At 41.8% G+C, this 24,956-nt stretch overlaps 1 protein-coding gene across 1 annotated transcript in view; it reads right to left on the reverse strand.

Moving 5' to 3' along the window:
• esyt3 (extended synaptotagmin-like protein 3) overlaps positions 1–24,614 on the reverse strand; it is a 38,344-nt gene extending 13,730 nt beyond the window's left edge. Inside the window, exons 1-16 of the mRNA XM_029667572.2 lie at positions 23,896–24,614; positions 19,402–19,443; positions 18,949–19,083; positions 17,564–17,640; positions 17,251–17,320; positions 12,871–12,960; positions 12,495–12,550; positions 12,204–12,324; positions 11,599–11,775; positions 11,332–11,414; positions 10,994–11,042; positions 10,359–10,448; positions 10,083–10,145; positions 5,032–5,091; positions 2,753–2,824; positions 783–869 (exon numbers count right to left, since the gene is read on the reverse strand). Coding sequence (XP_029523432.1) covers positions 783–869; positions 2,753–2,824; positions 5,032–5,091; positions 10,083–10,145; positions 10,359–10,448; positions 10,994–11,042; positions 11,332–11,414; positions 11,599–11,775; positions 12,204–12,324; positions 12,495–12,550; positions 12,871–12,960; positions 17,251–17,320; positions 17,564–17,640; positions 18,949–19,083; positions 19,402–19,443; positions 23,896–24,291 — 1,668 coding nt within the window. The 5' untranslated portion in view covers positions 24,292–24,614. The remainder of the gene's footprint in view (positions 1–782; positions 870–2,752; positions 2,825–5,031; positions 5,092–10,082; positions 10,146–10,358; positions 10,449–10,993; positions 11,043–11,331; positions 11,415–11,598; positions 11,776–12,203; positions 12,325–12,494; positions 12,551–12,870; positions 12,961–17,250; positions 17,321–17,563; positions 17,641–18,948; positions 19,084–19,401; positions 19,444–23,895) is intronic.
• Positions 24,615–24,956: the final 342 nt, after the last annotated feature.

Below are 24,956 nucleotides of genomic sequence, written 5' to 3' on the forward strand. Positions count from 1 at the left end.
TTTGAGATATCAGCTGATGTACGAAGGGCTATATAAATAAATTTGATTTGAGTTACTATTCCTCTTTTAATAACATTTTTTAAAAGCTCATCTCCATTGCTATGGAATTAAAATACACAACTTATATAACAATGTTATTAAAATGTTACTCAAGTTATTACATTGTTAATCAAAGAGGCATAAGTCACTTGCAAACAATATATGAATTTTAAGTATCCAAGTAAGGAAATATCCAAACTTGCCTTGTTGAACATCGACAACAGCCAAGGTACAGGTGGAAAATAATGTAAATTTTTATTGAGTGTAAACTATCCCTTTAAAATTGGTACATTTGTTTGAAACAAGACACCTTATCTGTACGTATGTGTAGTTCGAGGAGTACATCTCCTTGGTTGGTTTGATAATCTACTAGTTTAACTAATCTTAGTTGAAGGTGGAAAATCCAAATGTTTCCGAAAAGTAGTCACTTTGTGCGATTTGTAGTCACCTCTCAATGGTAGTAAACTTCTTTAAAAAAAAGATGTTACTATTCACAAAGCATATTTGATACTATAGTTATCCCAGGTCTGATGTCTACAGTAGTACAAGAGAGAAATGTAGTAAAAAAAAAAAAAAATAGTAGTAGTAGAAAAATAGAGTAGACCTGAAATCATAAAAACAGAAAATTAAATTTAAAAAAGACTACAGACTATTTGCCCATTATATGACATGATCAGGTCTGTGTGCACCGACTACTACCAGTGTGAAGGTTTCTTCCTTACTTTATCATGAGGGTTGTATACCTGAATATTCAGTCGCTGGTTTGTTATGCTGTGCACAAAGAAGGTAAAGCACTCCTCCCACACAGGGTCTTTGGATGCAAACACCACCTATAGGAAGGAGAGGGGAATGACAATAAAGAGGGGGCACAATGGAGCCCTTTTCTCAATTGGATTTCATCGACTCCTCATGTCCTCCTCCTCGTCCTCTCCGTGCCTCTTTTTGAAAACATCAGAGGGAAGCGAGGAAATGTGGAAACAAATGCGCTTGTAAGAAATTACTTTCTGTCTCTTCTCTAGTGTATCATCAGGCAAATTACGTTTACAGGAGTGGAATCCCAAAATACACAGTGCACAAAACCTGTTCTTTCCGTGACACCTGTTGACACCTGTTATTTCCATGACACAGCTTTCAGCTGGATTCATCTGGTCCGTCTATGATCCCTTATTGATGTCACCTGTTAAATCCACCTAAATAAGTGTAGATGAAGGGGAGGAGACAGGTTAAAGAAGGATTGTGCCATTCAGAGGGTGAATGGCAAGACTCTATTTACATTTTTTTGAACGGGGTATGGTAGTAGGTTCCAGGCACACCGGTTTGAGTGTCAAGTACTGCAACGATGCTGGGTTTTTCACGCTCAACAATTCCCTGTGTGTATCAAGAATGTTCCACCACCCAAAAGACATCCAGTCAACTTGATACAACTGAAGCATTGGAGTAAACATGGGCCAGCAACCCAGTGGAACGATTTCAAAACCTGTTCTGAGGGCAAAAGGGAGTGCAACTCAATATTAGGATGGTGTTCCTAATGTTTTGTACACTCAGTATACATGTGTGAAGTGGTAAAAATAAATGTAACTGCACTATACATTTTACAGATAAAAGGATAAGTAATGTATTACTTTTTTAAGATGTGCAAAGTTCTCTCCTCTGAGAAAACAGCCGTTTCAAAGGGGGGGTGGCTGATTTCAAAACTCTTCCGTGGTAGGACACACCTTTAACATCCTTTGCCGGAGGGGGCAAACAAAGATAAGAGGAAACTCCTCATTTCACCTATTAAAGAATTGAAACTCCTACATATGGTGACCACTTATTGGTTTCCGGGTCACGGAGGAGAGGAGGAATTGAGGAGAGAACAGATTTTTTACCCAATTGAGGAAAAAAATCTAAGAAAAACACCTGTTACAAAATTGCAAAATTCCAGGAAGTTTAAAAAAAAAAATCCATGTTTTCCCAGAAAACCCAGGTCTGAAGATTCCTGGAATCAGGATAGGAGAAGCAGGAAATTCTAAGAGAAGCAGAAAATCCTTCAAATCAGGATTTCAGGGATTTTAGGGGCCCTACCTGTAAGATACAAGTAACTGCCAAAATAAATAAAACACTAACATAAATTGTCTTAATAGGGTGTTGGACCACCATGAGCAAGAACTGCTTCAATGCACCTTGGCATATAATCTACAAGTGTCTGGAACTCTATTGGAGGGATGCAACACCATTCTTCCTCGAGAAATTCCATAATTGTGTTGATGGTGGTAGTAAACGCTGTCTCAGGCACCGCTCCAGAATCTCCCATAAGTGCTCAATTAGGTTGAGATCTGGTGTCTGAGACAGCCAATGACATATGGTTTACATAGTTTTCATGCTCTTCAAACCATTCAGAGACCACTCATGGCATGTGGATTGTCATGGTAGCCAAGCATTTTTATACATGATCCTAAGCATGATGGGATGTCAACTGCTTAATTAACTCAGGAACCACACCTGTGTGGAAGCACCTTTTTTCGATATATACTTTGCATCCCTCATTTACTAAAGTATTTGCATTATTTTGGCAATTACCTGTATATAGAATGGTTAACGGCAGATACAGTCAGTTGAATGATGCAATGGACAAAAACGTATCAGTGGGGGAAATACTATATTTAATTCATAGAAATCACATCCACCTGGCATGACTATCCCTACAATGCAGCAGCATTCAGTATTAACATACCTTGCTTTTCAGATTCTGTTCATCAATGGAGAACTCCACATAAGAGTTTGGATTGTTGGGTCTCCTTGTGAACTATAGATTAAAAGAACATTAACATTGATATAGAAGAGGCTCAGATAGGAGTGTGTCAGTGTGTGTGTGTGTACAGTGAGCTCCAAAAGTATTTATTGGTATGGCTCTGTACTCTAGCACTTTGGAATCGAAATGATACAATGGAGGTTAAAGTGCATTTGCTGTAAATTTTGGTTGTGTTTCAGATTATTTTGTGCCCAATAGAATTGAATGGTAAATAATGAAATTGTATCAGTTTAATTGTAAATTATAATATATTTCTAAACCAGTGGAGGACAGCTCATAATAATGGCTGGAACAGAGCAAATGGAATGGCATCAAACACATGGAAACCATGTGTTTGACGTATCTGATACCGTTCCACTGATTCCCCTCCAGCCATTACAACGGGCCCGTCCTCCCCAATTAAGGTGCCACCAACCTCCTGTGTTCTAAACACTTGTAAATTAATGTGGATGCTACCATGATTACAGATAATCCTAAATGAATCATGAATAAATTATGAGTGAGAAAGTTAGACGCACAAATATCATACCCCCAAGACATGCTAACCTCTCACCATTATATTAACAGGGGCTGTTAGCATTTCTGGGGGGTTATGAATCATTATTCACGACTCATTCAGGATTATCCGTAATCATGCTAGCATCCACATGAATGTAGAAGTGTTTAGAAACATATTCTATTCTTATTTACAATAAAAGTGACTCCAAAATAACACAATATATTATTTATCATTCTATTGGACACAAAATAAAAACTTTTGACTACTTCTATACTGTACAGTATAAGTGAATTTGTCCCAATACTTTTGTTCCCCTAAAATGGAGAGGACTATGTATAAAAAGTGCTGTAATTTTTTTTTAAACCTGACAGTCTGCACTTTAACCTCAGTCATTGTATCATTTCAAATCCAAAGTTCTGGAGTACAGAGCCAAAACACTGTCCCAATACTTTGAGCTCACTGTATTTTTAAATTAACCTGCATAATATTCACTTCATTACGTAGAACCTGTACTTGTCCAACTCCAAATCAGAGATTTCAATGTCAGGAACACTCAGCGGAAAAACAAGAGATTTCACAAAAGTTAGGTAAACAAGCTTCAGCCAGGTCTGACATGTCTGGTTTATGAGTGGCGGAGCACTCTGGAATGTTCTAGTTTACCTGCAGGCAGCTCCCATATAGGTTGCCTTGAGTCTGCATTCCACTCACATGAGAATAATATGAGCTAGGCTCACATGAGCAAACAGAGGAATGCATCAGCTCATAAGAGAAAAGGTGCTCTCTGTGTATATACACACACACTAGCTGCTAGCACACTATATGAACTAGAGAGGGGAGCCTATAGTGTTAGCAGACTTCAGAGAGGGAAATGTCAATACTTCTTTAACACGGGGATCTACACTATACTGTATAAAAGGACACAAATGCACAAACATAGATTCAATAATAGAAACTGTGCTACACCTGGCAGCTTGTTAATGTTTTCATGCTTTAGAGAGAGAGCAGCTCTAGACTAATCACCACAACATACAGACAGTGGAGATTGTCCTCCGACTAATCAACCTTCAGAAAAAGTTCTGCATTACCACAGGTCAAAGACAGAACTCGCTGCCTTAAGGTCCAGAAAGGGACCTTACTTATGCAAAAGGCATTTTACATGACAGTGTTTAACACTTTCCCCGAAGAGTGACATCAGCGAAACTGAAGATTCTCACAGCAGCGTCACAGAGTGACCAGGAGGGGGAGCAGAGGAGGGGAAGCAGAATCGAAAAAAAGATCAAGACAGGGCAGACAAAGCAGGTATGGGAATGAATACAACAGGTCACACCCTCATGACCTGCCTTCTCCAGAAAAACAGGAAACACTAGTGCTGTACCAGGCACTGTGCACAACGGAAACCATTTACTCCAAACAGAAAAGAGTTTGTTGGACAAATTCATGTAGGTCCCTCCCTGTTTTGTTCTGTTTGCTGCTGTTGGCTTCCATTTGGTTTCTAGTGAACACAACCCTGGAGTACCAGTAGCAGGCCATTCAACTCATTCAATTCATTAGGCACCAAATGGAAAACAGACTGAAACAGGGAGGAACTACCTGGACATGTCCAATAAGAAACTAAACATTTTCGTTTCCATTGCAAAATTATACAAAATGTTGTCCTTTATGTGCCCTACTAAATACGACCCATGCATGTGGTCAATCTTACCTTGGCATCTTTGGCGTGCTTCCCATCCTTTTTAAAGTGGCTGAACTCACTGTGGTCTTTCTGTGGTAGGCAAATAAATGGATATTAATAGCATACAATATATATTTCAGATAGAAAAACAAATACTGGCATATGCCTGCAATGAAGTAGAATGAAGAGCATGTAATAGAGCAGAACAAATAAATGTAGTGCATGTATCAAAATAACACATTTAAGGGCTCTATTTTCAGCTGGCATTAAGCAGTTGTCAAATGCACATTCTTTGCAATTTTGACCTGTTAAAGCCGGCAAGGTTCCGTTTTCAAATCCTCGAGCCAGGATTAGTAATTTACTTTGTACATGAGCACGCCTGTGCAGAGGTGGGAGAAGTGGTAATATCTGAGGTGTGTCCTTTGGCTCGTGAGACCGCTTTGAAATACATCTTAAATCACCAAAGCTTTATTAAAAGATCAAGTTTATGAGTATCCCCTTATCTATGTAGGCTACTGTACATTATTTGAGCCAGTTCCTGTTATTATTTTGGATGTGCGTAAAAAACCCTCGATGTAAGTTATATGCCCATCATGGAACGAGAGATGACATGATCTGGTGACACTGGTACTTAGAAACATTTAAGTTATTTTCCTGTAATAATTGCTTGTTTCCCTTTTCATTTGATAAAGAAAAAAGCCCTTACAGGCTACCACTACCCTACTATAATGAAAGAAGGTTAAACAGCAATTAATCTGGTGTCTTTCTTATCCTAGCCATGCATTAGCCAAGTCGGCTATCCATAAAAGGTTTCTAAATGGTCTACTCGTGAGGCTTTTGCCATCATGCTTTTGCATTATTCACAATTCACATAGGTCTACTTGCAGTGCATAGGTCTACCTGCAGCGCATAGGCTACTCCAGTCGGTTTATATCCATCCTGATTTCCAAAGAGCCCCTCTTGTATTCAAATTATTCAGTACTATAACACCATATCAACGGTAGGCCTAGGCTACATCATGCTTATTGAGAACATATTACGGGAGCCTAGTATTTTTTATTTGAGGAGAAGTGCGATGCGTAAAGGCCTATAGTCGTTGAAGCCAATTACAACAATGTTGACTGTCAACACTCCAAACATCTTGAGAAAACATTGTTTTTGTTATGTTGCTATTACATGTTACTGTAGCCTATGCCATTTAATAAACTCAATTACTGCAGTGAAAATAGCAACAATATTTCTGACACACCCCCAGACCCAGCCAGCGCTAATATTTACCATTGCGTTAGGTTTGATAAAATAGATCTCTAAAATGTTCAATGCAGAAGGCCACGTTTTATGACAGAAAACTTGAGCACAATTGACCTTTCGCTAAGCCCCGCCCCTCTTGGTACTGTTGCAACCTCGGACAACATCTGCAAAATTTGACCGACCACCCTGATTTGGTCTTATGTGGCAACATTTGAAATGGTGTATGGTTTTTTGTTGATGATAAAGGTAAAGATACAGAGCTACAAAATGGGATATCATTCCCATTGTTTGTCAACTGCAGTGTAAGTAAATTCTGCTTTGAAAGTTGATAAACTCCACTTTTTAGAAAATGGCTCGTGAATGTTTTGGTACACCTACTGGAAAGCTCTTCTTTGTCTACACCAATTCGGCATCGTTCACACCCTCTTAAGCCTTAGTCCCACCCATCTCTTTAAGGATTCACATGTGAGGCCATGTGCTAAACAGAGTAGTGTAGAGTAGTGAACAACCAAAGATTTCAAAACTAAAAATAGTGAAATAAGTAACCTACAATAAGGAAACCGCCAGGTAAAAATACACTTTATCTATTTCTTGGCCTATATCCTAATCTGACTTCGGTGCAGGTCATGTTGTTCTTCACATTACAGTCTCTGGTAAACACACACTATATCAAATACAATCAAAATGTATTTGTCACAAGCACATGATACAGCTATAAACAGTACAGTGGAATGGTAACTTGAAAATTTGCATAGTAGCAATATCACAAATAGAAAGGGTACAGATAACTGTTTTTATAATTATTAGATGATGCTTCCCGAGACACTTGTCTAAATTGATGGGTCATGTAAAATTTGAAAGAAATGCTAGAACCCCCAGACACATCAAACTAAGTAGATGGGTCACTATTGTCTAGACATGTACACATGTTCATGAAATACAATAGATGGCTGTAAAATCACCCCCAAACAGTACAAACTGATTGTCATAGTTAGCCACCATGCATGAAATGCTGTAGTATGAATCTGCAGGTAGCTAAAGCTAACCAACTAGGTTCAACGTTTGCTAGCTAGCTAACATTAGGCAATGCAAATGGGTTTCTGAGATAGAAATAATATGACTACACAGATCATACACGTTAGCTAGCAAGCCAGCAAGCTAATGTTTGTTAGCTTGACTTGAAATGAAAATGACTTTCCGACAAAATTAGAAATGTATAATTTCTGAAAATGTAGCTAGACTCTTACATGGATGAATGTTTCACGGCAGACTGGAACCACTTTAACTAAGTAAGACATCTTGTGTAGTTACAGTGGAGCAAAAAAGCATTTAGTCAGCCACCAATTGTGCAAATTCTCCCACTTAAAAAGATGAGAAGCCTGTAATTTTCATAATAGGTACACTAAGTATGACAGACAAAATGAGAAGAAATGTATTATTTATTTATTAAATTGATTTTCAAATTACGGTGGAAAATAAGTATTTGGTCACCTACAAACAAGCAAGATTTCTGGCTCTTACAGACCTGTAACTTCTTCTTTAAGAGGCTCCTACCTCAAAACAGTCACACTCCAAACTCCACTATGGCCAAGACCAAAGGGCTGTCAAAGGACACCAGAAACAAAATTGTAGACCTGCACCAGGCTGGGAAGACTGAATCTGCAATAGGTAAGCAGCTTGGTTTGAGGAAATCAACTGTGGGAGCAATTATTAGGATCTCGATCTGGGGCTCCACGCAAGATCTCACCCCGTGGAGTCAAAATGATCACAAGAACAGTGAGCAAAAATCCCAGAACCACACGGGGGGGACCTAGTGAATGACCTGCAGAGAGCTGGGACCAAATTAATTAACAAAGCCTACCATCAGTAACACACTACGCCGCCAGGGACTCAAATCCTGCAGTGCCAGACGTGTCCCCCTGCTTAAGCCAGTACATGTCCAGGCCCGTCTGATGCTAGAGAGCATTTGGATGATCCAGAAGAAGATTGGGAGAATGTCATATGGTCAGATGAAACCAAAATATAACTTTTTGGTAAAAACTCAACTCGTCGTGTTTGGAGGACAAAAAATGCTAAGTTGCATCCAAAGAACACCATACCTACTGTGAATCATGGGGGTGGAAACATCATGCTTTGGGGCTGTTTTTCTGCAAAGGGACCAGGACGACTGATCCGTGTAAAGGAAAGAATGAATGGGGCCATGTATCGTGAGATTTTGAGTGAAAACCTCTTTCGATCAGCAAGGGCATTGAAGATGAAACGTGGCTGGGTCTTTCAGCATGACAATGATCCCAAACACACCGCCCGGGCAACGAAGGAGTGGCTTCGTAAGAAGCATTTCAAGGTCCTGGAGTGGCCTAGCCAGTCTCCAGATCTCAACCCCATAGAAAATCTTTGGAGGGAGTTGAAAGTCCGTGTTGCCCAGCAACAGCCCCAAAACATCACTGCTCTAGAGGAGATCTGCATGGAGGAATGGGCCAAAATACCAGCAACAGTGTGTGAAAACCTTGTGAAGACTTACAGAAAATGTTTGGCCTCTGTCATTGCCAACAAAGGGTATATAACTAAGTATTGAGAAACTTTTGTTATTGACCAAATACTTATACACCATACTTTGCTAAATAAATTCATAAAAAATCCTACGATTTTTTCTGTCACAGTTGAAGTGTACCTATGATGAAAATTACAGGCCTCTCTCATCTTTTTAAGTGGGAGAACTTGCACAATTGGTGGCCGACTAAATACTTTTTTGCCCCACTGTATATATAAAAAATAAAAAATAAAAAAAAAGAGCGTGATATACACCTAGCTTCCTGAAATGGGTCACATTTTCCAGGGAAGCCTAATTACCCATTCCATCGCTGGCGAAATCCCCTCAAAATGATTTCAAACTGTGTTTCTCATATACAATGAAATTAAAACAGACACCCAATAGTTTCCTGATTAGCAAGGGGGTATGTTGTTGACTGTCATTACAATTGCTTCATAGGAATCTGGTAATGTTCTGTTTGTAGTGTAGCTCTGTTTGTAGTGTAGCTAGCCACTGAACGGCTCTGAATTCACTGTCAGCATGCAGTCAAAGCTATAACAACTTTTAGAGATAACTAGTGCACTCAAATCGTATCCCAATGCCGACAGCAGATGGGAGTTGTATTCATAACATTGCTAACTTAGGTAGCTAACATTCATTTTGAGAAACTGAGAGCTAGTTAATAACCAGCTGAGCTAGCAAACAATGTAACAAAGGTTTAATTTCAGATTAGAAAAATACTCCAACAAGCTCTGCATTTCAGGAATCACAGTAGCAAATACACCTGGTGCACTGTTTAAATGGCTAAATAATTGAACATGTATTTTTTGAAGAAAATTCTCAGTATTTGCCATAGCCTTCACTGGCTTTCATGCGATTTAAATGTGAGCTTGTCCGAGGACTCGACGACAGTTGTTATCCATTGGAGCAATGTGAATGGTTGCCCAAAATTCTGAGGCAGATCTTTGCGAAGGGTCAATTGTGATGAGTTACGAATGATGGTACTGGTGATGATAATCTTCAATAAGGGGATTACATTGTAACATTTATATTTGATTGTCATCGGCCTATCACATGATGTTTATGCAAAATTGCTAACTCTTTGTTATATGCATGTGCTAAGGCACCCTGGGGCATTCCGATTGAGTGGAGAGTGTCTTGTTAGTGCTCAGCGAATGTGTACTAATGTTTTCATAACCGAATAAACTTGGTTATCGCATCTTATATTCACATCGCAGACTGTTTGTGCTAGTTAACATGTGAGTCTCCGTGGCTGTACAGGCTTGACAGAGGTACTTACTGGTAGATTTGAGGCATTGTCTAGGTACACAGCAAGCATAGCACAAGCACAGCCATCAGATTTCTGTAACGGAAAAATAAAAGAAATACACAATATTCGTCAAAGGTTGTATACGGTTAATAAGCACATTTGTTGTTTTCCTTTAGCGCCCCGGGCTGTACAATATGAAAAGACATATCAGAGCTTCCACAACACGGTTTGGGTGAGTCAGCTCAACCGCTTAAGAATGCTTATAAACTGCTTAAGAGTGGTTATAAACTGCTTAAGAGCGCTTACCTCCACTAGGAGTCCCGGGTCAGTTTGTAGAGAGAGCCACTGCAGTTTGAGATGAACCTCTCCACTCGTCACATCATCCAGGGGGAACCACTATGACAACGAAATGGGAAGAGTTTATTATCACCCTCAGAACCTCTCAAAACAAGGCTAGTCAACTCCAGACATGGAGGGCCAAAAGTTCTGCTAGTTCTCTTTTCTACCTGATAGTTGATGTATTGATTTATATCACTGATTGGCAAGAGAGTCTTCTCATTCCATTCTTTAGATACCAAAAGGTAGAAAACACACGGAAACCGGGAGACTACCTTAGCTAATAACAACAATTTCTATTTGTATCCACATTTTAAAAATGTGTTCCGTTGTGTGCAGGGCCATAACCAGGGTTTGAGTTAGTGAGGTCCTCCCTGGACATTTTTTGAAAGTTGAATTTCATTTACTGCATTTCTACACAATTAAAAATGTTAAAACTCTATTTGGAGAACAGCAAAAATGACCCCAGCCATTATCACCTTAGCTGCTGTAGGTTCATTCACCTCAGTTAATTAGAGGTAGAGAAAGAAAACCAGAAGTATTTTGGCCTTGCAGGACCTGAGTTGCCTATCCCACAACTTAAACATTCAATATGACCTTCTCACCTTATCCATCTCTTTTTCCTTCTTCACTTCTCCAAAGTCCAAGCGAAACCTGCGATGGATAAATAAGCCCTCAAATAGTTAAATATCTAACCAGGGCCATGTTCAATAGGCTTTGTCACACAAATGTTGTGGAAAATGAATAGAGCCGGAATGATTCCTTACTCTACATTGTCAGAGGCATATGTTCTACATTACATATTTCTATATGAACATTCCACAACCTACTTGTGCACTACTGAATGTTTGACATGGGTCAGCAGTCAGTGACAAGTGGGTGTAAGAAATCAGAATGGGGAGGTTGTGTCTATTCTCGTGCACATAGTAAGTAGTTTCCTCACTTTCCCAGGATGTCATCCTTGTCAGTGTCCTCGTCAAACACTTCCACCTCTAACTCCTGCCCAGGGGCCTCGTGTACCACAAACTGCAGTTGACAAAAAAGTGGATAAAAAACAACAGAGTAAGAAATCATATATTCAAATATATATTATATGGTAATAAATAAAAACAAAGTTTGTATAGACAAAGGGGAGAGAGAATGGGTTGACAGCACGATCGTGAGTGTGTGGGACTACATTTACAGTAGGAGGATTTTCAGGAGTCCCTACCTCATAAACTTCATTCCAGCGTGGGTGCAGGTTCTCCTGGATGGTCTTGCTTTGGAAGTGGATATTGCCGACCCTAAGCACCGCGTAGGGGTCAGACTTGCCCTTCACCATTCCCATCATATAAGTGTCCTTCGCTATCAGATCCCGGGCCTCCAGCAAGTGTACCCTCACAACTCCCTAAAACATCAAAAAATACTGTAGTTACAAAAAAAAGTATAAAACACAGCAAGATCTTACTGAACACACCCACTGAAATACAAATTTAACAGAACTAGAATATTTTTAGACCCCCAAAATATGAACACAAGTTAGCCAGCAACACAGGACCCAGATTTGATTAACAGATTTTTAGAGATATAGAAATATTTGAAGATCCCATTAAACTACAGTATTTTTTGATGTGTCAAATCTTGTTCTGACATTTCATAGAAAATTACAATTTAATGGAGCCACTTCTAATCATTGGAACTGTGCCATAGATGTGCCATACACTCAAATTGTGTCTATCCATCCTCCTGTGTTGTCCGATCAGAACACCTACTGTACTGGGCCTTTGGCACTTACACAGGTCTCAACACAGTGGAGCATCAGTTTACTGTACTCACACGAGGCAGGGGGAACCTCATCTGGTCCACTTTGACCTGGTCTATGAGGGGGATACACATGCGGTTGGGCAGGACCATAAGGGAAGCGATGATGTCCATGATGGCTGGCTCAGACAGGTGACTGTGGAGGTGAAGGTTGAAGGGCAGAAGTCACTTCAATCTAAAATAGTGATTTTGAAACGGATACATTCTGACCTAAAAAAATCTGAATTTGTAGAACTCTTTTTCAAGGAAAAAAAAACGCTAAATATATTTTGTACTTGTATGTAAACATTAAAAAAAAAATATTACCTTAGACCTGGAGTGTCTAGGAGGTTGGTCAACCCTGTCCAGTTGATTTGTAGGGTCTGAAAATTAAACCATTTTGAATTTGATAACTTTAAATGAAACATTTCATCACTCTTAGCATCCTACCACAAGGATGCCGATGTCCTGACGGGGGCACAACAGGTCCCATACTCATTAGTGACATGGTAGGGTTTAAAAAGTTATAGCCTATACTACTAGCCTTGGTCCTCCCGAAAACAAAAATATATAACATTTAGTTAAATTACAATAATAAAGAGGGTGAACGAAGGTAGCTAAATTTTTTTTTTTTTTTTTTTAAATTTTTATCTCTGGGTGTCATAGGTATAAATAACAAACAGAGCCATCTTTCAGAACCCACCGGCCGACGAATGAAGAACATAGTGACTCCTCCCACCAACGGGGCATTTCCAATCAGAGGTTCCAGAATGACACGCAACATGCCTTGAAGCTGAAAAATAAAAAACATTCTGACATGATTAGAAAAGGGCTGATATAGATCAATTTAAAGATCAAAACCAGTTTTAAAACAGTTCCTCAAGAGGGAAATTTCTCTTCAAACCAAAAAAGCTAATTACACACAATGCAAATTGAACACACGGCTTGATGTGAGAGGAATAATGTGACGTAACCTGTTTGTCATGATAAACAATGTTCAATTTTGAACCACAGTCATCCTAGGCTAGCATAGGGTGGTTGCATGTGCCAGTAGGACATGGAGCCAAGCTAGATCCCACACAAGAACATCGGACGCTCCGGGTTGGAGCGAGCCGGTCGCATCCGCGCTTCGGTCTGCAGGTTGTATAACTTTTTCATTACATTTCATTATAGTACAACGGTCTGATTTGTCTAATCTTAGCAATTTCTTCTTAGCTAGCTACATAGCCGTCGTTGTATCAAAGATAATTGCGTAATTATCGTATTTCGTCGTCCTCCTATCTGCCCAACACGTTCACCGTCTACCGTAGCACTGTAGTAACTATCACACTCAACTGAACGACTTGATTAGTGTAGTATTAGCTAGCTACATAGTTGTCTTTGCTGTCTTCGTATCCAAGATAATTGTGTAGTTTAGAGTGTGTAGTCTTAGAGTGATTATCTTAATTTACCGAGGTTAGCTAGCCAGCTATTTTGTCGTCCTTAACGTAGGAGACACTCCTAGCTAGCCAACAGCCAGCCAACGTCTACTGAATAGAACTTTCGCATTCGGTCGCATTCCGCTTCGCTCCACAGGTAGTATCACATTTTCATTTCATTTCATTACAGTCCCAACGGTGTGATTTGTTTGATCGTAGCTAGCTACATAGCTAGCTACATAGCCGTCTTTGTTTCAAAGATAATTGTGTAGTCTAGAGCGATTTTCTAGGTTAGCTAGCCAGCTATTGTCGTTCTCCTAACGCAACGTAACGTAACCAACACTGCTAGCTAGCCAGCTAGCCCCCGAATAGCAGCATTGTAGAAACTTCACACTCAACGGAACGACTTGATTAGGGTAGTGTCAACAACGCAGCTAGCCTACCTCAGCAGTACTGTATCATTTTAATCATTTTAGTCAATTAGATTCTTGCTACGTAAGCTTAACTTTCTGAACATTCGAGACGTGTAGTCCACTTGTCATTCCAATCTCCTCTGCATTAGCGTAGCCTCTTCTCTAGCCTGTCAACTATGTGTCTGTCTATCCCTGTTCTCTCCTCTCTGCACAGACCATACAAACGCTCCACACCGCATGGCCACCCTAATCTGGTGGTCCCAGCGCGCACGACCCACGTGGAGTTCCAGGTCTCCGGTAGCCTCTGGAACTGCCGATCTGCGGCCAACAAGGCAGAGTTCATCTCAGCCTATGCCTCCCTCCAGTCCCTCGACTTCTTGGCACTGACGGAAACATGGATCACCACAGACAACACCGCTCTCTTCGTCCGCCCACGTGCTCTCGCACACCCCGAGAGCTTCTGGTCAGCGGGGTGGTGGCACCGGGATCCTCATCTCTCCCAAGTGGTCATTCTCTCTTTCTCCCCTTACCCATCTGTCTATCGCCTCCTTTGAATTCCATGCTGTCACAGTTACCAGCCCTTTCAAGCTTAACATCCTTATCATTTATCGCCCTCCAGGTTCCCTCGGAGAGTTCATCAATGAGCTTGATGCCTTGATAAGCTCCTTTCCTGAGGACGGCTCACCTCTCACAGTTCTGGGCGACTTTAACCTCCCCACGTCTACCTTTGACTCATTCCTCTCTGCCTCCTTCTTTCCACTCCTCTCCTCTTTTGACCTCACCCTCTCACCTTCCCCCTACTCACAAGGCAGACAATACGCTCGACCTCATCTTTACTAGATGCTGTTCTTCCACTAACCTCATTGCAACTCCCCTCCAAGTCTCCGACCACTACCTTGTATCCTTTTCCCTCTCGCTCTCATCCAACACTTCCCACACTGCCCCTACTCGGATGGTATCGCGCCGTCCCAACCTTCGCTCTCTCTCCCCCGCTACTCTCTCCTCTTCCATCCTATCATCTCTTCCCTCTGCTCAAACCTTCTCCAACCTATCTCCTGATTCTGCCTCCTCAACCCTCCTCTCCTCCCTTTCTGCATCCTTTGACTCTCTATGTCCCCTATCCTCCAGGCCGGCTCGGTCCTCCCCTCCCGCTCCGTGGCTCGACGACTCATTGCGAGCTCACAGAACAGGGCTCCGGGCAGCCGAGCGGAAATGGAGGAAAACTCGCCTCCCTGCGGACCTGGCATCCTTTCACTCCCTCCTCTCTACATTTACCTCCTCTGTCTCTGCTGCTAAAGCCACTTTCTACCACTCTAAATTCCAAGCATCTGCCTCTAACCCTAGGAAGCTCTTTGCCACCTTCTCCTCCCTCTTGAATCCTCCTCCCCCCTCCTCCCTCTCTGCAGATGACTTCGTCAACCATTTTGAAATGAAGGTCGACGACATCCGATCCTCGTTGCTAAGTCAAACGACACCGCTGGTTCTGCTCACACTGCCCTACCCTGTGCTCTGACCTCTTTCTCCCCTCTCTCTCCAGATGACATCTCGCGTCTTGTGACGGCCGGCCGCCCAACAACCTGCCCGCTTGACCCTATCCCCTCCTCTCTTCTCCAGACCATCTCCGGTGACCTTCTCCCTTACCTCACCTCGCTCATCAACTCATCCCTGACCGCTGGCTACGTCCCTCCCGTCTTCAAGAGAGAGAGTTGCACCCTTCTGAAAAAACCTACACTCGATCCCTCCGATGTCAACAACTACAGACCAGTATCCCTTCTTTCTTTTCTCTCCAAAACTCTTGAACGTGCCGTCCTTGGCCAGCTCTCCCGCTATCTCTCTCAGAATGACCTTCTTGATCCAAATCAGTCAGGTTTCAAGACTAGTCATTCAACTGAGACTGCTCTTCTCTGTATCACGGAGGCACTCCGCACTGCTAAAGCTAACTCTCTCTCCTCTGCTCTCATCCTTCTAGACCTATCGGCTGCCTTCGATACTGTGAACCATCAGATCCTCCTCTCCACCCTCTCCGAGTTGGGCATCTCCGGCGCGGCCCATGCTTGGATTGCGTCCTACCTGACAGGTCGCTCCTACCAGGTGGCGTGGCGAGAATCTGTCTCCTCACCACGCGCTCTCACCACTGGTGTCCCCCAGGGCTCTGTTCTAGGCCCTCTCCTATTCTCGCTATACACCAAGTCACTTGGCTCTGTCATAACCTCACATGGTCTCTCCTATCATTGCTATGCAGACGACACACAATTAATCTTCTCCTTTCCCCCCTCTGATGACCAGGTGGCGAATCGCATCTCTGCATGTCTGGCAGACATATCAGTGTGGATGACGGATCACCACCTCAAGCTGAACCTCGGCAAGACGGAGCTGCTCTTCCTCCCGGGAAGGACTGCCCGTTCCATGATCTCGCCATCACGGTTGACAACTCCATCGTGTCCTCCTCCCAGAGCGCTAAGAACCTTGGCGTGATCCTGGACAACACCCTGTCGTTCTCAACTAACATCAAGGCGGTGGCCCGTTCCTGTAGGTTCATGCTCTACAACATCCGCAGAGTACGACCCTGCCTCACACAGGAAGCGGCGCAGGTCCTAATCCAGGCACTTGTCATCTCCCGTCTGGATTACTGCAACTCGCTGTTGGCTGGGCTCCCTGCCTGTGCCATTAAACCCTACAACTCATCCAGAACGCCGCAGCCCGTCTGGTGTTCAACCTTCCCAAGTTCTCTCACGTCACCCCGCTCCTCCGCTCTCTCCACTGGCTTCCAGTTGAAGCTCGCATCCGCTACAAGACCATGGTGCTTGCCTACGGAGCTGTGAGGGGAACGGCACCTCAGTACCTCCAGGCTCTGATCAGGCCCTACACCCAAACAAGGGCACTGCGTTCATCCACCTCTGGCCTGCTCGCCTCCCTACCACTGAGGAAGTACAGTTCCCGCTCAGCCCAGTCAAAACTGTTCGCTGCTCTGGCCCCCAATGGTGGAACAAACTCCCTCACGACGCCAGGACAGCGGAGTCAATCACCACCTTCCGGAGACACCTGAAACCCCACCTCTTTAAGGAATACCTAGGATAGGATAAAGTAATCCTTCTCACCCCCCCGCCTCACCCCCTTAAAAGACCTAGATGCACTATTGTAAAGTGGCTGTTCCACTGGATGTCATAAGGTGAAAGCACCAATTTGTAAGTCGCTCTGGATAAGAGCGTCTGCTAAATGACTTAAATGAAATGAAATGAAATGGATGCCTACCCGAATACTTTTGACCCCAGCAGTGATGGGCGGCTTCACCTCTGTGTCGATGTCCACATCCCCGTCGTAACTGTGAAGCAAAAAGCACTGTCAACAGCACAAACATATCTGGGACCAAGCTAAATCCAAAGCCCTAATCGTTTACAGGGAGTCATAGAACGGACTACAGTACCTTGTTATGGATTTTCTGGGACAATAAAACTACTACTTCTGCTGTACTACTAACTACAGTACTACTAGCCATTGTAGGCCTATTGTGTCTTTATTGTGCTGTACTGTGTGTTATTGATTCGATTTTGACTACTACTATTACCTTATGTGCAGGTCCATAACCACCTGCCTCTTGTCCACTTCATGGGTGTACACTTTAAGTCCAGTGATTCGGAGGGGCTGAAATTAGGAGAATATATATATATATATATATATATATCACCAGGTGCAGCATTTATCTAATGAGGCACCAAAAAATATATGCTGGCTGTGTCTGAATAATCATACTTGTGTGCTAAATAGTAGCAAAAATATGTTTTATAGTATGGGAATTTGAAGAATTGCTTTGCATGCAAATATAGTTTTTTGGGGGAAATGGAGGTGTTTGTTGACATTCATTTAATACATAAATGGTAATAAAAAAATATGATAAAAATATGCATTTGCTGTTAGCAAGGAGATTGCATAACTGGGCGCGGCACGTAGGCCTAATATGTTTATTTCATATTCTAATTATCTCCTGATTGGTTTATTCCCGCTACTACACAACAAATCTTACCATTCATTAGGGATGTGCATCATTCCCTTTCAAGATGATTCGATACATATCAAGATACATGCATGGCCTCTGATACGATACAGGAACAAAATACGTTTTAGTTTGAAACAAATCGATGCGATGCACTAACATGTTGCATAAACACATTCATTTTCCATTCTAAATTAAAATCTGCTGCTGATGGAGGGTCATGAGCTGGGCCTTTCTGAGCTGGATCTGTCTGAGCAGACTTATCTCTCTGGGTGTGTGTGTGTATGAGAGAGAGAATAATGTATGTATATGGGGTATGTACTGTGTGTGTGTAAATTATGTATGCCTATGGTGTATACTATGTAGGCACCTGATTTGAGCCATAAGGGAGACTAGGCATCTACCACCCCACTTCCACTATCAGATTAGGGTGGGCCCCGCACTTAGGTTCTAAAAAATCCCTATCGCCCAGTAATTAACTTGTCATTTCTGCAGATTAAGTGTTTGAGCTTGTAATGCATTAATAATTATCGCTTACAAATTAGCCATGACAATACCAATGAATATAGAGCACAATTATGGATTTTACCCCAATCCCAAAATCGAATGGTTTTGAAGTTTAGCAGAGAGGAAGAGGCAAAACGAGAGGGACAAAAGGCCACATAATCAGTCTTCTCCAGCAGGTAGTGTTTTGTATTCACCAAGCAAGGAGTTTTTGTATGGAGGTCAATGAGAAAGTTTCAAGTTTGGTTAACAAAAAAATGTAACAGCTTATTTGCTACATGTGGCTTTGATCAGAAAAATGTGTTGAGAATACAAATCCTATGATCTCCACGTACGCCAACATTTTGTGAGGAATTATGCACGGTTGATAAATGAGGCCCCAGGTACTAGAACTTATACAAACCTAGAACCACGAGGTGAAACCTGATATGCAAACACAACAAAAGCTCTCTCACTGTATGACCAAAGTGGACTTTTGTGAAGGTGAATGTTTTGAGGTATGGGCTGGACAATCTGATGGATGGCTGGATCTTCTCTTTGAGGAGCTTCTCCATGAACATGCCAAAGAAAGGCCATGCCTGCAGCAAAATCTAAAGACATACAGACAGACATATGACCAAAGAATGACAGGAGAACTAGTTGCGATCAGCATAACCAAATCATTGTGTGGATAAACAAATGTAGTACATAACATTGAGAGGTTGTGTATGTGATATGTCATTGAAAACAATGTTGTTTTGAAAGCTTTGTGGGCAACATGTCACTGTTTAAAGCAGTTCATGACCAGACCGTCCCCAAGACTACACTAAACAGATCTGTTTGTGCCGTCGGGCCAACTCCATTGCTGAGGTGACAACAGCACAACAGACAAAGAGTGACCAGCATGAATGGAAAAAACATTATTTTACCTTGTTGAGCCAGTCAACCTTCTCAACTTCGGGAAAGTGTACCTTTGGGAAGAGAAGACACAACTTTACAAGAGAGTTTGGTTGACACAAACCCTTGTGATTCTGTGAGTGGGCAGGAGTCCAGATAATGAAGATCCATCCTCATTTAAGACTTACATTTGAACTTTGAATAGGTCTACATTGTATGCAGGGAGATGGACATATTAGACAAAGAAACCAATCAGAGGCACATTTGATTTGACATATACAGTGGGGCAAAAAAGTATTTAGTCAGCCACCAATTGTGCAAGTTCTCCCACTTAAAAAGATGAGGCCTGTAATTTTCATAGGTACACTTCAACTATGACAGAGAAAATGAGAAGAAAAAAAACAGAAAATCACATTGCAGGATATTTAATGAATTTATTTGCAAATTATGGTGGAAAATAAGTATTTGGACACCTACAAACAAGCAAGATTTCTGGCTCTCACAGACGTGTAAACTTCATTAAGAGGCTCCTATGTCCTCCACTCGTTACCTGTATTAATGGCACCTGTTTGAACTTGTTATTAGTATAAAAGACACCTGTCCACAACCTCAAACAGTCACACTCCAAACTCCACTATGGCCAAGACCAAAGAGCTGTCAAAGGACACCAGAAACAAAATTGTAGACCTGCACCAGGCTGGGAAGACTGAATCTGCAATAGGTAAGCAGCTTGGTTTGAAGAAATCAACTGTGGGAGCAATTATTAGGAAATGGAAGACATACAAGACCACTGATAATCTCCCTCGGTCTGGTGCTCCACGCACCAGATCGAGGGGGTTAAAATGATCACAAGAACGGTGAGCAAAAATCCCAGAACCACACGGGGGGACCTAGTGAATGACCTGCAGAGAGCTGGGACCAAAGTAACAAAGCCTACAATCAGTAACACACTACGCCGCCAAGGACTCAAATCTTGCAGTGCCAGACTTGTCCCCCTGCTTAAGCCAGTACATGTTCAAGCCCGTCTGAAGTTTGCTAGAGAGCATTTGGATGATCCAGAAGAAGATTGGGAGAATGTCATATGGTCACATGAAACCAAAATATAACTTTTTGGTAAAAACTCAACTCGTCGTGTTTGGAGGACAAAGAATGCTGAGTTGCATCCAAAGAACACCATACCTAACTTGAAGCATTGGAGTGGAAACATCATGCTTTGGGGCTGTTTTTCTGCAAAGGGACCAGGACGACTGATCCGTGTAAAGGAAAGAATGAATGGGGCCCATGTATCATGAGATTTTGAGTGAAAACCTCCTTCCATCAGCAAGGGCATTGAAGATGAAACGTGGCTGGGTCTTTCAGCATGACAATGATCCCAAACACACCGCCCGGGCAACGAAGGAGTAGCTTCGTAAGAAGCATTTCAAGGTCCTGGAGTGGCCTAGCCAGTCTCCAGATCTCAACCCCATAGAAAATCTTTGGAGGGAGTTGAAAGTCCGTGTTGCCCAGCAACAGCCCCAAAACATCACTGCTCTAGAGGAGATCTGCATGGAGGAATGGGCCAAAATACCAGCAACAGTGTGTGAAAACCTTGTGAAGACTTACAGAAAATGTTTGGCCTCTGTCATTGCCAACAAAGGGTATATAACTAAGTATTGAGATAAACTTTTGTTATTGACCAAATACTTATTTTCCACCATAATTTGCAAATAAATTCATTAAAAATCCTACGTGATTTTCTGGATTTTTTTCAAATTTTGTCGGTCATAGTTGAAGTGTACCTATGACGAAAATTACAGGCCTCTCATCTTTTTAAGTGGGAGAACTTGCTCAATCGGTGGCTGACTAAATACTTTTTTGCCCCACTGTATAGTGCCTTCAGAAAGTATTAATACCCCTTGACTTATTCTAAATGTTGTTGTGCTAAAGCATGAATTCAAAAGTCATTAATTATATTTTGTCTTACCCATCTTACCAAACACAATACCCTATAAAAACAAAGTGAAAACATGTTTTTAGAAATGTTTGCACACGATAGATTGAGCAATATTTCCATATTTTCAAAATTCTTCAAGCTCAGTCAAAATTGGTTGTTGATCATTGCTAGACAACCATTTTCAAGCAGATTATAACTCAGCGAATGTGTTTAGACTCAGCCACATTCGCTGTCTTCTTGGTTAGGAAATCCAGGGTAGATTTGACCTTGTGTTTTTGGTTCTTGTCCTGCTGAAAAGGTAAATTCCTCTCCCAGTGTCTGGTGGAAAATTCATCTCCCAGTGTCTGGTGGAAAATTCATTTCCCAGTGTCTGGTGGAAAATTCATCTCCCAGTGTCTGGTGGAAAATTCATCTCCCAGTGTCTGGTGGAAAATTCATCTCCCAGTGTCTGGTGGAAAATTCATCTCCCAGTGTCTGGTGGAAAATTCATCTCCCAGTGTCTGGTGGAAAATTCATCTCCCAGTGTCTGGTGGAAAGCAGGCTGAACCAGGTTTTCCTCTAGAATTTTGCTTGTGCTTAGCTCCATTCCATTCCATTTATTTTTTATCCTGAAAAACTCCCCAGACATTAACGATTACAGGCATACCCAAAAACATTATGCAGCCACCACTATGCTTGAAAATATGGAGAGTGGTACTAAGGTGTTGTATTAGATTTGCCCCAAACATAACTTTTTGTCCTGAATGCAAAAGTGTTCATTGATTTGCCACTTTTTTTCAGTATTACTTTAGTGCCTTGTTACAAACATGATGCATGTTTTGGAAAAGAAAAATTCTGTACAGGGTCCCTTCTTTTCACCCTTTCAATTAGGTTATTTTGCTCCATCCTCAGTCTTCTCCTCTCATAAACTCTGTAACTGATTTAGTCACCATTGGCCTCATGGTCAAATCCCTGAGCAGTTTCCTTCCACTCTGGCAATTGAGAAGGGAGCCTTCCTAAGAAGGGCGCCTGTATCTTTGTAGTGACTAGGTGTATCAATACATCATCCAAAGTGTAATAATGTCACCATGCTCAAAGGGATATTCAATCTCTGCTTTATTTTTATCCATCTACTAATAGGGGCCCTTGCGAGGCATTGGAAAACCTCATTGGTCTTTGAGGTAGAATCTGTGATCCACCTTACAAATAAGTGTATGTTTGGGGTGAAGAGATGAGTTAGTAATTTTTTTTTAATCATGTTAAACACTGTGTGAATACTTTCTGAAGGCACTGTAAACTTCCCTTTTTAATATGTGTTTTACTTTCCATTGCCTTTTTTTGTGTCAGAGTAGCCTAGTACCCGATCTGTTTGTGCCGTATTGCCAACTCTTATGGCTATTGTAATGATAAACAAAGAATATGAGTTGGCAAGACCACACAAACAGATCTGGGACCAGTCAGAGTGGTTGAATATAGAACTGCGTCATCTTAATCTACCACGGTGTGGGGTTTGATATTGAAAGGAAAAATACTGGTTAGGCAGGACCTGATGACTAATCAAGGGATTGTAATCCCAAACCTTGTGGGAGAGCAGGAGATAAAGGTCACAACCCCAAAAACAAAACAGGAACATTGCGAAATACAAAATATCCACTATATCGTTTTAACAATGACAACTACTGCTTCAACTTCACTCAACATGTTCACAAAATACTATTCTAAATGTACAACAGCCTCAGCAGTGGCACTTTATTATCTTTGTCAATGTTTCCTATTAGGCATGGGTGTGGTAAGGCATGGATGAATGAAACCTCCTGCAACATAATCACACAACTATGACGTCAACACTTCAAATCACCAAACATATTCCCATGATGTCTCTAAATATTAATGTGTCCACAGGAATGGATTAAGAACACTGCTCTATAGCCTACAGTTATTTGGGGACACAGTAGTCAATGTGGCACTGACGACTGCCTTTGGCAAAACACAGAGGCCCAACATTCACTGCAATTTGGCAATAAACCACAGCTTGATTCAAACGCAAGAAAGGATACAGGGGTGAAAGTTTCTGCACTGCATATTACACTCCCAAACAATACAGCCACTACTTTGTTATTTCCCAACAATGGAATGCAATGTTAGGTATTACTATTATTGAGGCAGAAAGTGGCTGGAAGATGATGACAAATGACTCTTCTACAGGTTTGACCATAACACTATATTGCTATAACAATCATACAAGTAGGCTAGTGCTGAGCATCTGGTCTTAGTGGGTAATTAGTATGCTCATATACACATTTAAAATAGGCCTATGTAGGCTCTATTCTTAAGAGTGCTTTGCTTTAACTGTGTTTGCTTTAAGTCAAACAAAACCTTCCAGACATGAACTCCCCCAAGGACATGAACAGCTGTAGCCTAGATGAGTTCATTCATTATGTAAAAGGTGTAGAAACGCCTACTGATCCAGCAGGACAAATTTAATTTTGTGTGTGACTGAGTGCGTGTGTGTATATGCATATTTTTCATCTTATGTCAGCCAGAGTACCACATAACATAACTTTCTTTCCACATATGGGGAACAACCTCTGCCTACATCAACACCAATACATACCCAAGTTGTCATATTCAATGTTTTCAACTCGTTGTGGATCACTTGTGTTTCGTTATCCAGAAAGTTCATAGCCGTTCCAATTCGGATATCTTTCCACTTGCGGTTTTTCTTCCACCAAATGATCAGCATCATACACAAGAGGATCCAGATGACGCTGAGGCCGAGGTACCCTGTCAAATACACAGGATAAAAGACCAATAGCGCTCTCCCGAAGTACATCAGAAATTCCATCAAGAGTTGGTTGACCACGCTCGGGCTCAACGTCCCCGTGCTTCCCGGGACAGTGCGCTCGCCGAATCCTCCTCCCTGGACGGTTCCTTTTGAATCGCCTGAATACATTTTGTCAGTAGGTGAAGCTCTGGGTGTAGTAGTCGGTACGGGTAGCTGTTTGGCCATATGGGCCCTACTGAAGTACTTTCGCGCTCCTAAAAAAATGTGTTACGCTGCATTGCAATGTCCTGACTGTTGAAGTCAAATCAAATCTATTGATTTGGTAGCATTGGCTGTTGACTGATATCTGAGTCAAATCTAGTAGTTGGGAACTTCCGTATGTGTACCTGCACAGGTGGCTACGCCCAAAAACCTCTCCTAACCTGACACCTCGAGGCATCCTATGGTGCGTTCAGTTCGCTTGAAAGTTTGCTACGTTGCTGAACAGTTTGTACTGAATGACACGTTTTCACCAAAAGTTATTGAAAATACTTTGCGTGTTTGGTGGGTGTGTCTTGAAGCAACAAGTGACGTATTTAAAGGGCGGTGGCCATGCTGACAGCGTTCCCCAACCCCTCCCCAAATTTCAACTGGTCGATCAGTACGCCATCATTTCCGTTAAATTGAACGTTTCAAAACGTACCAACGTACTGAATGCAATCCAGCTGATGCCCCTGCAGCCAGTCATTAAAACTAGCCCCTGTCTAAAAACATAGCGCTTAGATTTCACTTAACAAAGAATGTAGTAAAACTGGTTTTCCATTTCAAGAGACCTCTCTTTTCTGCCATATCTAATCTAGGTAACTATGCCTTGGCAACATGTCACACTAGGGCTGTGCATAGACCCATGT

The sequence above is a fragment of the Oncorhynchus nerka genome, linkage group LG1, assembly GCF_034236695.1.
Source record: "Oncorhynchus nerka isolate Pitt River linkage group LG1, Oner_Uvic_2.0, whole genome shotgun sequence".
Taxonomy (NCBI): Eukaryota; Metazoa; Chordata; class Actinopteri; order Salmoniformes; family Salmonidae; genus Oncorhynchus; species Oncorhynchus nerka.